Consider the following 13,545-nt stretch of genomic DNA (forward strand, 5'->3'; position numbering starts at 1 on the left):
TGTGCTGCTCTCTTTGTTAAATTTGGTGTTTAAGATAGGAAATCATGATCACCCACCCCAGTGCATTGTGGGTATTGCTTTGAATTTTGCTCATATTGCCAAGGCTTCTGCTATGTTGTCAAAGACTCAAGAGTCAGCTTAGCTACTAATTAATGGAGACATAATTAGAGAATTGAATGTAAATTCCTAGGTTAGAGTCTTATCGGAGAGATTGGTTGAAAGATTTGAATTTGCTCAGATTAGTGTTTGCACAACGCTCGCACAACGCTAGTGGAGCATTGTGGAAACGTTGCAAATTAGACCCAGATGAGCTTGTGGCATTGTCCTTCCATCATCCCTCCCAAATTCAGCCCATCCCATCATGCCTTTCCTTGCTCAGAAACCTGTCTTTCACCTCACTTCCACTTTCTCCTCTTCCTTCCCTCGCTTTTCTTTTTCCAGATGGTGGAGCAGCTAATTTTGGCCTGAACTTCCTCACCTTCATCATCCTCTTCAACAACCTGATTCCCATCAGTCTTCTGGTGACTCTAGAGGTCATCAAGTTCGTCCAGGCTTTCTTCATCAACTGGGTGAGTGCGAGTCTGAGCCACAGGAGCTGTTCCTGCTTGATGAATCTGCTGTCTTTGAAATGCAGACTGCTTAAACCTCCAGGGCCAATCCTAGAAAACTTCACAGCCCAAATGAAAGTGGAGCTTTATCAAAATAACCCATATGAAGATGCCAAAATTGGATTTAGGGCAGGGCGCTTAAAGCACAGATGCAATGGAGTTTTAAGTTCTCACTGAATGGCAAGACTTTTGAGTGGAGGTTGCTTTGATTGACAGAGTATGAAAATAAAAGAAGTGTTAGTCATGTTTTGGAGTCCAGATGGCAAGGTATTAATAAAAAATGGTTGTGAATATTAATTTACACTGTCATTTAGGACACTGACATGCTGTATGAAGCCACCAACACACCAGCTATGGCCCGGACATCAAACCTGAATGAGGAGTTGGGACAGGTACTGATTGTTCTCAATTTTCAATTTCAGAAATAAACAAAAGTGGATGAATGAAAATGAAAAATAAAACCAATATTTTGATTTGATTTACCTTTGCTGTGATCACTTAAAGGTGCATTGCGCAACATTTCATGTTAAAAATACCCCGTACATGCTTAAACAATTGCCTGATGGGCTGAATGAGCCAGTAAAATAAATAAGAGGGATTCGGGACGGAGTTTGAGACTGGGCGTGATGTCTGCTTACTTTTACCTAATTTACTGTAGTTTATTGCTCTCTTGTTCCTAAAACCAGGTTAAGTACATCTTTTCGGACAAGACGGGCACCCTGACCTGCAACGTCATGCAGTTTAAGAAGTGCACGATTGCAGGCGTGGCCTACGGGTAAGGCTCTGTTTCACATTGCTTTAATAATCAGTAGATTGCACATCTGGCTCTAGCTGTCTTGTCCTCAGCTCCCTTGTTAGCAGCTGCCTCGATGCTTCCCTGCACACCCAGAGTGATTCTATAAATATCAGAGAAGGGGACTCGCAGATTTTCTTCTTTTTTTTACATGCTCAGATAGGAACACAGCATTTCAGGTTGACTATTTGTCTAATTTGGGACGTTTTTATGTCTATTCTAATTCTAGATGTAGAAAATTGTGTGAGGTTTTACATTTATAAGCCTAAAGTTTTGTGAAAGATTAGATTTCCATTGTGCTATGTGAGTGTTTTTGAAGAAACGTTTCTCAGCGTGTGGCAGATGAGACAATGATGGCATAGCTCTCTTCCATATCTGTGTCTTTGCTTCTCACCAGATAGATTTTATGATCACAGTGATGTTTATGGTAAGCAGTTTACGAAAGATGAGGCATATTGGGCAAGGTCACGTCAGGGCCACGGCACTGAGATTATTGGATGTTTACATGCACAAGGTCTCTAGATCTTATCACAGACACGCCATCCATCACAAAATACAATCTTGTATTCACATTCATGCTTAATAGTGCCTCTTTACGTTCTTCTTTCAGAGAATAAAGCACATCTAAATGATCAGCATTAGGAGCAGCATTAATCCCATTAAATCAATTAAAACTCTTCTGAGGTCAGGAGATTCAAGAGGCAGTTCCATTGTGACACTTAAAGGAAAACACTTGGTGGAAATATTCAATTCAAAATGTTGAAATGTATTTAGATTTCCAGTGCTAATGCTTGCAAGACGGCAAACGATTGTATTTATTTTTTTAGGGTTTTAATGCTGTATTACACTCACCTGAGGCACCTGTCACACTTGGAGTTTATTCTCTTTATATTGAGCCAGGAGGTCAGTCTGTGATGTTTAATTTCCCTATTGGTCTAGAATTGTCTTCTGACATTTGGTACACAGAAAAAAATATGTGGCGAGCTTTTTGTTTCTGGTCTTGTTTTCTGTGTGCTGTTCATGAGAATCAACACGCAAATAAATAGAAATCGCGATTCATTATGCCAATGTTACAATGATCTCATCACTGACCGATTTTATATGATGATTTTCATAGTCATTTTATACTTGATCAAAAGTTTGGTGTCAATTTTGTTTTCTTTTTTTTCTTTTATGCTCACCAAAGCTGCATTTATCTGATAAAAAACAGTAATATTGTTTTCTATTGTGATATATTTTAAAATGTAATTTATTCCTAACTAAATTTTCCTTACATGATCCTTCAGAAATCATTCTGATGTACTGATTGGGTGCTTAAGAAACATTTTCTATTATCAGTGTTGAAAACAGTTCGGCTGTTTAATATTTTTGTGGAGACTGATTAAAAAAAGAAGGAATTAACATTATAAATGACTTTTACTGACTTTACTGAAAAACTGACCCCAAACTTTTGAACAATATGTCGTCTGAACGTCCGCACGTTACGTTTAAGAGAATATAATCAGCGAGATCATGCACAAGATCAAGCTCATTCGCTCACCCTCTAATTCTACATCCTTGACCTTTGCACCAGGCAATGCTGATCCCTCCTAAGCCTAGCCTGGGAAAACCCAGACAACTTCCGGCAAATTTAGATTTGCTCTGAAAGTTAGTCTGGCAAAGAGCTCATTCAAGCCCATTTCCAATCCGTCGAAATCGGGGCACCAATCAGAAGCATTGGGGGCGGGCTTTACACGATGACGACAGCGCTGGGAATTTGAAGCAGATTTTGTAGCCTACATTACATTACTTGGATGTCGCGTCGAACATCACTCGTTCGAATCAGCCATCGCGTCTGTTTTAAGCGATTTGAACGTTTCTTTTTTGTTAAAAACCGAGCAAAGAACAACACTCGGAGATGTTTCTCCGCCACTCTGCATATATCATCTCCTTCATCGCTCTGATTGGTTTTGGATCTATCCGCGATGTCCGTTGGTGGCGCCCCTCTGGAAATGATTTGTCTATGACGCTTTGCCAGACCAAAACTCAGTTACAACTGAGAATGGTCTGGTTTTCACCAGGCTATCCTAAGCCAGCATCATTCCTCAAGCCATTCTTCTAGATATTTCTCTCTACATAGAGGGATCCCTCTGCTTATCCATTGGTGAAGTCATCATGGTACCCGTTTATTCTCTCTCAAGTATGTTTTATTTTAAACTGGGCCACTGTATATTTCAGAAGTGAGTCGTCCTCCACCTCCTGAATATTGATGCCATATTTTATCAGCTTCAAATAAACTTGGTCCCGTTTGATGATGCATCCCTCCTCTTCCCCCACATCTCCTATTGCTGGGCATCGGAGCGAGTACAGCCACCAAACCAAGTCATTGATGTTTTTGAAGCGTGACATCTTTTCTTGCAGTGAGTGGAGAAACTTGGCACAAGCCCAAAGGAAGAGGTTGATGTGAAATGTAGCCTAGATTTTTGACTTGACATGTTTGTCGGACTGGAAAAACCTACATGCTGCTAGTGTAGCATGTTGGAGTTCTGGTGTTAATGTTGAGATGAGCTGACATCTTTTCACTAGACCTTGCATTTTATGTCTCTTTTGTGTTTCTGTCCGAGTTGAATTTCTTGAATTTCTCAGATTTTGCGTTCACGTCTTCATTGAAAACTCTCCCCTTTTGCCAAAAAAATCTCAAGGCATCTCCACAGTGACTACACTAATAACACCAGCACACAATTTTATATCTCAATTATGTTCATTTACACTTCTAAACCAATCTCGTTCATTTAGTAAACAAAGGTTTGGTCTGCCGGTGTCATATGTAGACCAAGAGGTCGAAAAGTTGGTTTTGATATAATCTCAGATGTCATATCTTTGAGTTGTTTTATTTAAGCTATTTTAACATTTTTTGGCTGTTTTTGTCTAATATGTTATTTTACTTTTGTTTAAATAAAAAAAAATGTAGTTTTTGTTAAAAATAAACAACATCGTACTGTAGACTTGCACACGTGCTGGTGTCTGTCAACATTGGACCGTTTTCTATCCTCATAGACTAAATTTAAGACATTTAATAGCCATTTGTCTCACGTACAAGGAAGATTTGACATTGTCACAAAAGCGTGCGATGTGTTTTGGCTCCTCATGACTCTTTCCCCCCTACTTGTGTTACGTTGCACAGCTAAGTAGAACAGTAATTAATGAGGAAATCCCTTTGGCTAAAGATGTTAATTAATTTAATGAGATTTCATGGAGACATGATGGCCAAAGTGCTCTTTAGCCCTCAGCACTAGAGGAAATTATTGTATCTGATCTCATTTTTTTTCTTTTTTTTTTTTTCTTAATTCTTTGCTTTTGGAACTGTCATAACTGTGTTTGGGTTGTAAGGCTGGGCAGTCTTGCTTGGATAATTTGCACTTCCTTTTCTTATTTATAGGCCTACATCAGGGTCTCCTCTGGCCCCATCTCCTTTGCGACTTATTAAAAACACATTAATGTGTGGCCTTGATCTAGCTTGGCATATTACCTAATAGCATTATCTAATGTGTGAGTATGCAAGGGATTTAAGAAGAAACCATTGTAGGAGCATAGAGTGTAGTCTCGGGCAGAGACATAGAATGATTAACAAACAAAATGATTATATGGTGCAGTACCAGGAGTTCTGCTTTCGCCTTTTGTTCATTGTTTGTGAATTGTTGTGTGTTAATGTCCAGCTGTACTCACCCCACCCCCAAATATCTCTCCGATTAGACATGATCTCATCTGTGCAACGAACATGGAAACTGATAAACATTTCCCATTTAGGTCAGGTGGAAGTAGGGGGTCTGAATCCATATTTTCAGAATAAGAGAAACATAATATATTCTATTTGTTTATGTTATTGTATAGCTAAATTGCCAAGTATATTCATTTACCAAACAGATTTTTATTGAACAACTTGGGGTTCAACCAGAGTTGGAGTCTTGATCCTTTATAATATGAATGTGACTTCAGTCTTAGTCTCATTACTTTAAAAAAAAAGTTTTTTTAAATGCTGCAGTAATTTCAGCATTTTTTTTGGTATTTTGGTTAATTAATACAAAAATAAAATAGTCAGATAAGATTTTACGAAATGGATTTTTTGGAATATTTACACAAATAAAATGTGATATTTAAATGCTTTTATGATCTAAGCACTGTAGTTTAATTGTTGAGGGCAAAACAGTGCAATGCTACAAATAAACATTTCTCAATATCCCAATACTGTAAGTTGCTCCTAATATGTGTTCATCTTGAAATATTGCTAACAATATACTTACTGAATAACTTATTATTATGTTTACTTCATAAAAAATGTATTAAAGATTTCACAGAAAATAGACACATGCATCACAACCTGAAGGGGAGTGTTTTAGAATACTAAAATGTCTTTTCCTAGGTAATTTGATGACAGAAGGCATGTAATAGATTGTGCAAAATTTGGATTATGTTGGTAATTTAGAGGTCTTTTAGGTAAATTTGATTCCAACTTTGATTTCAGTTCTTTGCAATGTGTTGTTTTTGACTGACAAGGCTGGATTTAAGCCTTAGAGTCAAAAAGTCGATTGTGGATCTGGACTTGACTCCAATTCTGGTTTGAACCTGCAACATTAACAGCCATAATCTTTACCAACTAGGCTGCACCACCTTTTTTAACAAGTACTTTTGAGAGTCTGTTTGAAGGGAGCTGAGGTAGTGAAGTTCTGCAGGGATACTTTGGTGCGAGTCTCTCAGGTATCCTACTGCTTTTCTCTTCTTGTTGCTCTAAGCTCTTTTTCTCAGTAACAACCCAAAAGGCTCTGACACGGCTAGCATTTGTCTTTTTTAAAACATGCTTGTTTTAAAAGACCCAAGTCCCACCCGTCTGCTGAAATCTGTTTTGTTTGGATGCTGAAGAAGTCGTCGAGTTTAATACCTGCAGGACTTGTGTTGGCCTATATTAGTGTAAATGCACTGTGCCCCCCTGCTGAAATGCAGTTCTTATGTTTCAGCGTACTAAACAATTCTCTTGCCCCTGAGGCTGATGGTACAGAGTCAGATATGTGCATGACCAGTCAACCTGCCTTTTGTATTTTGTAGTTTCGGTCAAGTCATAATTCGGGTTTGAAATACGCCACATGAAGCACTAAGGTCAATGCTAATGCTTTTTACCCAATAGGGCAATATTTTGTCAATGTAGGATCATTAATAGCTTATTGGACATTTACAGATTTTTTTTCTTTCATTTTCCAATTTCTTTTCCTTTCACTTTTCTTATTTAATCAATTTTCTGTTTGTTTTCCTTTTCTCTTTTCTTTCTTTTTGTTTTCCTTGCTTTTCTGAATTTATGTATTCCTACATTCATGACAAACCCCATTTAAAAAGTACTATGGCTGCACCATGATAAATTGACCGTATCAGACCGTAGTACTTTGATGTATACCATGATACTGAATGATTTCCATATTCACGGACCATGTAAAGGAGACTTCAAATAATACGTGACATGGTACATGTCCACAAATCTACAGGATGTACTATGGTTGGGACTTCTAATACATGTGACACGTGGCATTTGTTATTATTGTGTTGTGCACATTGCTCTTCCAAAACGATTTCTACAATACACACAACTTTTTTTTTTATTTCCCTAGTGTGCTATTCTCCCGTTGTGTCATAATATTAACTCTGCTCATTCTAACTTTTTCCCTCACCAGTGTCTGGTCCCTAAACACATGGTTAGGCCAATGTCCACTCATATTACAATTAACAAAGCCCTCAACAGCGAATCTGTTGACCTGAGCAAAGATGCGAGAATAATGTTTTCCTGTCAAGCCGGCAGCAGTGGCTGTGTCTCCCCATCCCAGCAGAATCGGTTTAGCAGCCAGCAATTCATCCACTGCCCCTCCGCTAGCACTAGCTTGTCTTAGTCTTTCTAGAAAATGTAGCCATTCCAGTATTCATCTAATTATTTGGCTTACTTTGGATTTGTGCTCTTTTAATTAACTGTAGTCACAGTTCTTGGTTAGTTATTCTCCCTTACCCTTCAAATTCATGTGAGGTCTGTTGCATTAAGTCTGATTATTTGTTAGACAATTAGTATGGATAAATATTAGAGTTTTACCTTGCAGTGAATACATTTTTAATCATTAATTTTGGATTAATGCTTATGCATCTCACAAAATCCCTTTAATGAATTTTTGTCTAACTTTTCTTAACGTGTTGCCAGGAATTAGTTTTGAGAAATATAAATTGGGTTTATTGAGATGCATCTGTTCATGTTAATTATGAATTAAAGCATAAATATAATAATATATTGTCACTGCTTTCTGTTCAAAGTATATCAATAAACCCATTTCTATAGATGTGATGTATTGCACTGGCAGTCAGAGATGGGTAAACGTGGTCATTTGGGTTGTGTTTTTGTCTGTAACTCTCTTCACTCCACCCTACAGTCATGCAGCTGAAGTTGAGGATGGTAGTTTTGCGGAGGAGGACTGGTAAGGAGCAACACCATTGGCTGTATGTTTTATGCTTCTGTGATGTGTTCTTGCTGTGATGCCTTGTGAGGAATGTGGTTTGAGCCCTTTTCTTGTGATGTGGTTGTGTTTGTTGGACTTTGTCTGCACTGTGTCACCCTAAATTAGTGTGAAGACAGGTTCCTGTTGAATGTAAATTAAAAGGAGCTGTTGTCTGATTTTCTGTGGTGTGCTGGTTTGATTGAATAATATAAATCTGTTGTTTTTGGCTGTTCTGTATGGTTGAGACAGCAGCAGGTGTTTTCTATTGTAGAGTTTGTCTTTGATTTCTCAGCTCAAACTTGTTTAATATAGAATATTTTTTTGTATATGAACCTCTCTATGGTGTAACTTTTGCTAAATATATAGAACCTAGTAACTGTCAAAAGTTTGGAAATGTTATTATCTATTGTGCAATGTGGTGCATTGTGGGAGTTGTTGTCTTGGATACAAATGCGTCCTTTCTCATTTTCTGTCTTTTCTCGGTCAAGAGGGCACCAAATTCAAAGATCCTTTTGCATTTCGACTACATATGATCCACTTTCTTTAAAGGTTAATGTTGAAATGGGTGAAATGCTCCTTTAAAAGCTTGTCCAGTAAGAGTCCTTACATGCTGGAATGCCTGATTGGTGTTCATATTTGCAAAGTCCTGCTCCAGTTTGTTTTTATAATTATTTTTCGCTTTAAAGTTTTCATTTTTGATATCCTGATTTCTTTTTTTTAAACCAGTGGAGTCCTTTTGCCTAAAGGCAAGTTTTCTCTTCTTGAAAAGATATTTTATCTGTGGATTAATCCATGGTTTTGAGTTGAAATATGCCTGCTTTGCAATCTCTTTGAAACTACATTGCTTGGCGGAGGAATAAATGTGTTATAACTTTATATTTTTTGTTGCTGGTGTTTATTTTATTTTAGTAATCGTTTTATAAAAGCTCTGCTCTGCCTCGTGCCTAACAACGGCCCTTAGCTGTTCTAAATTCACTGCAAAACACAGCTTTGTATGGCTTATTGCTTTATTCAACATTTCAAAAAAATTGTTTGATCATGTAACACTGAAGACTGGAGTAATGATGCTGTAAATTCAGCTTTCCTTTCCCATCACAGCAATAAATTACTTTTTTAAATGTTTTAAAATATTTCACAATATTATTGTTTTTACTGTATTTTTGATCAAATAAATGCCGCCTTGATGAGCATAAGAGACTTTTCAAAGATACAAAATATTTAATGTTTCAACTTTTCATACTTTTTTGACAGGCGCACTGTATAGCAAATGTTACGCCATTTTGCAAAAGTTTTCTAATTTCAGTCTACTCTATGGTTGATGTCCCTATGTATCCTGTAGTTAAAGGTATGCTTAAAGAACACAGTGATGTACTGTATATAGATTTGTGACCAGTCTCCAGGATTGAACTTTTAGAAAGCAATGCATATCATGACACACTTTATGATTTGTAACTGGAACAGCCAAACTCGTGACACATTAATTTTAGACAACACTACTAAAATATAAATGGAGCTCCAGCTTGAAAATTGTACTTTCCATTTGGACATTACTTAAATCTCCCTCAGAGCATATATGAGAAGCATAAACCCTGACTGACATCACTTTATGTGGTAAAATTGTTCTGGGTTTCACCCCAAATTTCACCCCAAATAAGAAAAAATAAAAATCATATTCTAAATAAAAACTATAAAAGACTGTTCTCATTTGCTGCTAAATATATGAAGAGTTCAGATGCAAAAGCCTCTAAATGCCATTTGAAATTTTCTTCTTTAATGATGATTTTTATCAAGCTTGTATATTTAAGTTTAGTAATTTCACTTAAATGGCAATGATAATTACCTATGAATTGTTATTTAAGTGAAATTACTGAACTTAAATATACAATTTTGATAAAAATCATCATTAAAGAAGAAAATTTCAAATGGCATTTAGAGGCTTTTGCGTCTGAACTCTTCATATATTATTTACATTTATTTATAACATTAATGCTGTACATTACTCACCCTCAAGTTGTTCCAAACCTGTATGAGTTTCTTTCTTCTGCTGAACACAAAAGAAGATATTTTGAATAATATGGGAACCAACAGCTGATGGACCCCATTGACTTCCATATGATAATAAAAAATAAAAGACCATTCTCGTTTAATGCTAAATATATATTATTTACATTTATTTATAACACTGTACATTATTAATATTTACTTTACTGCATTTATACTGATTACAATTTCAATGTATAATATTTTATTTTTACTTTTTTTATATAGTACGCTTTCTAAATGTACATTTATTGTTACAGTAGCAGCGTTATAAATTAAATCAATCTTCCACATCCAGCATGGACCCCATGAGGACAATTTGCACTTAGTGAACGGGGCTCAAGAGATAGTGTCCCTAGAAGAGCAGGATTCCTGTGGAGAGAATTCAAAGTCATATTGTGTGCATTAGATTGAATATCTTCGTAACTCAAATATTTTACAAGCCTATCAGATATTGATATTAAAATCTTTATCTTTAGCAAGTCTGTCAGGTTTATCTAATAAAGCCTAGTAGGGGTTTTATTGCACTCAAACTATAACATATATATCAGAATAATGTTTCTACAAATTGAAAATGGATTTTCGTAAAATGAAATTAAATAATGAATATTAACTCAGACTCTTTCTAGAGCAGAATCCTGAAATTGAGTTTCTTTTGTGGAAAATCCAAAAGAAGAAATGCTGATAACATTGGACCCCATTGACTTTTATTGTAAAGACAAAGGCACATTTTTCAAAACATCATCTTTTTGTGTCCATAGAAAAAAACAAGGAAAGTCATACAGTTTTGGAAGGACATGGAGGTGACATTTTTTATTTTGGAGTGGGCTATTTGTCTAACTAAATATGTATTTTAAAGGGATAGTTCACCCCAAAAAGAAAATTGTCATCATTTACTCCCCCTCAAGTTGTTCCAAACCTGTACATTATGAGTTTCTTTCTTCGGCTGAACATAAAAGAAGATGTGGGAACCAACAGTTGATGGACCCCATTGACTTCCATATGGTAATAAAAATAAACTATGGAAGTCAATGGGGTCCATCAACTGTTTGGTTACTGACATTCTTCAAAATATCTTATTTTGTGTTAAGCAGAAGAAAGAAATTCATACAGGTTTGGAGTAAATTATGATGGTTTTTATTTTTGGGTGAACTATACCTTTAATAACAAAAAAATGAATGTAGTCTCAATGCAGATAGATCAAGCAAATGCTGTTTTGCAAATTTAATTTAACTGCTGAGTATCATTTTTATTAAATAGTTATTTTTGGAGTGTAAACAAGTTGTGTGTGTAAAGCAAGAATAAAAGCATACATAACAAATAATGATGGCTGAAAGGACTGGGTTCCTTGTAGCAAAACAATTGTTTGTTTGTTTTTTCCAGATAAAAGCTTCTGGAGAATTTCATCATTAACTTGTGCACTGTATATGCAGTATCTGTCTTTGGCTGTGAGCATTAAGTCTGCAGGACATGATTGTAGCTTCATTTGAGCGGTGAAGCCATGTGCAGGGGAACAATGGAAGCGTGTTTGCATGTGTCTTGTGGGAGTTGTGTAAGCAACACTGACATATGCCTCGTGCCCTTCCACCTCTGCTGTTTACTTTGTTTTTCCCCTCTCACAAACATGCTCACATTTAAACAATGGTGAACTGCTTACTTTTCAGTGGAGCTGTAATAGGAAATGCTGCAGTGGGCTGTGTGGTGCGTGTGAGAGAGAGAGAAATAACGTGTTTATCTGTTATAGTCCATTATAGTTCAATACTGCAGTAGATTGCGGGAGGGATATGAATGAATGAGCAAAATAGGGCCATCGAGGGCTGATAACTACAGTGTCGCATTCAGTTTCCATGGAGACGATTGTCCGCTGGGCTTTGGATCACCAATAACACAGAGGCACAGAGGCTGTCTTCAGAATGCAGTAGCGTGCACTGTCTACTCTGAATACTGCTTACTACTTCTATAAATAGCATGTGATGCTATATGCATTATGTAACGTTAAGCATTTCTAGCGGTTCTATGCACCATCATTGTCACATGACCTCATTACTTATGTTTAATTGAGCCAAAGTTATCTCGAAAATAACACACAAAATTATGGTGGCACGCTAATTTTGTATTAAAGTCTTGGGAAAGTCAAATGATGAGTTAGGACGTTAAAAATTGCAATAATTATTATAATGCTTCCTGCTCATTCATGATGTTTAATTTGTGCAGTGTTATCTGCATTTATTTGATCACAAATACAATTTTTAAAAAGTACAATAAAATATTATTACAATGTAATAACTGTTTTTCTTTTTTAATTAATTTGTAAATGTAATTTATTCTTGTGATGGCAAAGATTCAGTGTCACATTTTAGAAATCATTCTAATATGCTGATTAGATGCTTAAGACCTTTAAAATATATATATATATATATTAATTTAATTTTTTTGTGTGTGTTTTTTAATAGAACGCTCAAAAGAACAGCGTTAATTTGAAATGGAATTCTTTTGTAACATTAGAAATGCCTTTACTGTCACTTTTGATCAATTTAATGCATTCTCATTGAATAAAAGTATTAATTAATAGGAAAAAGAGGAGATTAGAAATGAATAGGAAGCTGTAAACGTACATTTATTATTTTATAGTATGAAATATGCTGTGTCATTGTATTTCTATGTGTATATGCACCCTAGCTTTTGCTCAAAGCTCTCCGTCAGTGCGGCGGCAGAGATCCTAATGTTCACGTTGCATGGTATGTGGCTTTTTCTGTTCGGAAACTACATTTTCTGCTGGTTGCACATTCGGACTGATGTTTGACCAATGCATTTTGACACGTTTGAAAGCTGAACCTTTTTGTGTGTGAGTTAAAGGAGCATGTCTGCACGTATCGCTGCACGTATCGAGGTGCTGAGAGACAGGAAATTTGAAGTTGGGTTTTTGCTGAGTCAGCACAGTGATAAATTCGATTTTTATCCTCTTTCACAATGCCCCCCTATGATTTTGTCCTTATCTCAGCATGACATCTTCAGTCTATGAGATGAAGCTCACCAACCAATCATCTGCAACATGTTTGATCTAATGCACCGGTGAGGTGAACAATGCTGTACACTCAACCCAGTGGAACGAAACATTGCATTTCCACCGCCAAGCTGCAAATCTCACCCAACAGATTTATATGGTTCTGATTTCTGAGGCTGCCGCTGCAGTCAGATGCTCTGATCAAATGTCCTTTCCGCACTGGCTTGGGAGAGGGTTAATGTAGTATTTGAATTGGTTCTTAAAAATGTCATGTTCAGCATACGGCCATAGATATGTCCACTACTGAGCCATTGATTGGCCTGTATATCACAGACCTACTAATCAATATCCTTCCTAAAAATGCTTTAGTCTGCAAGCAAGGTGTAAATTCAGTGGGTGGTCACATGATGTTTGCATCCACTCTAAATAGATGTTTCATGAATAGCAAGTGGATAGGTTTCTTATGATGCGAAAGCTTTAGTGTGTGATAATAATGTGGGACTAATGTTAAAGTGGGAATCGGGGTGTTTGGGGTGCCAAAGGTAAGGAGCAAGGCATTTGAGGGAATTAATATTAATGTTTGAGAAAGATGAACTTTCC

The 13,545-nt window shown here is 36.4% G+C and overlaps 1 protein-coding gene across 5 annotated transcripts in view; it reads left to right on the plus strand.

Moving 5' to 3' along the window:
* The window catches only part of atp8a1 (ATPase phospholipid transporting 8A1), a 157,538-nt gene that overhangs the window by 76,342 nt on the left and 67,651 nt on the right, over nt 1–13,545 (plus strand). For 3 of the 5 annotated variants that reach the window (XM_089134958.1, XM_089134961.1, XM_089134957.1), the window contains exons 12-14: nt 442–569; nt 923–1,000; nt 1,295–1,383. In XM_089134958.1, the coding sequence (XP_088991084.1) occupies nt 442–569; nt 923–1,000; nt 1,295–1,383 (295 nt within the window). Of the gene's footprint in view, nt 1–441; nt 570–922; nt 1,001–1,294; nt 1,384–7,835; nt 7,881–13,545 lie in introns of all 5 variants that reach the window. The other 2 variants (XM_089134960.1, XM_089134959.1) reach the window with 1 other exon arrangement.

The sequence above is a fragment of the Pimephales promelas genome, chromosome 9 (genome assembly GCF_988280905.1).
Source record: "Pimephales promelas chromosome 9, fPimPro1.hap1.1, whole genome shotgun sequence".
NCBI lineage: Eukaryota > Metazoa > Chordata > Actinopteri > Cypriniformes > Leuciscidae > Pimephales > Pimephales promelas.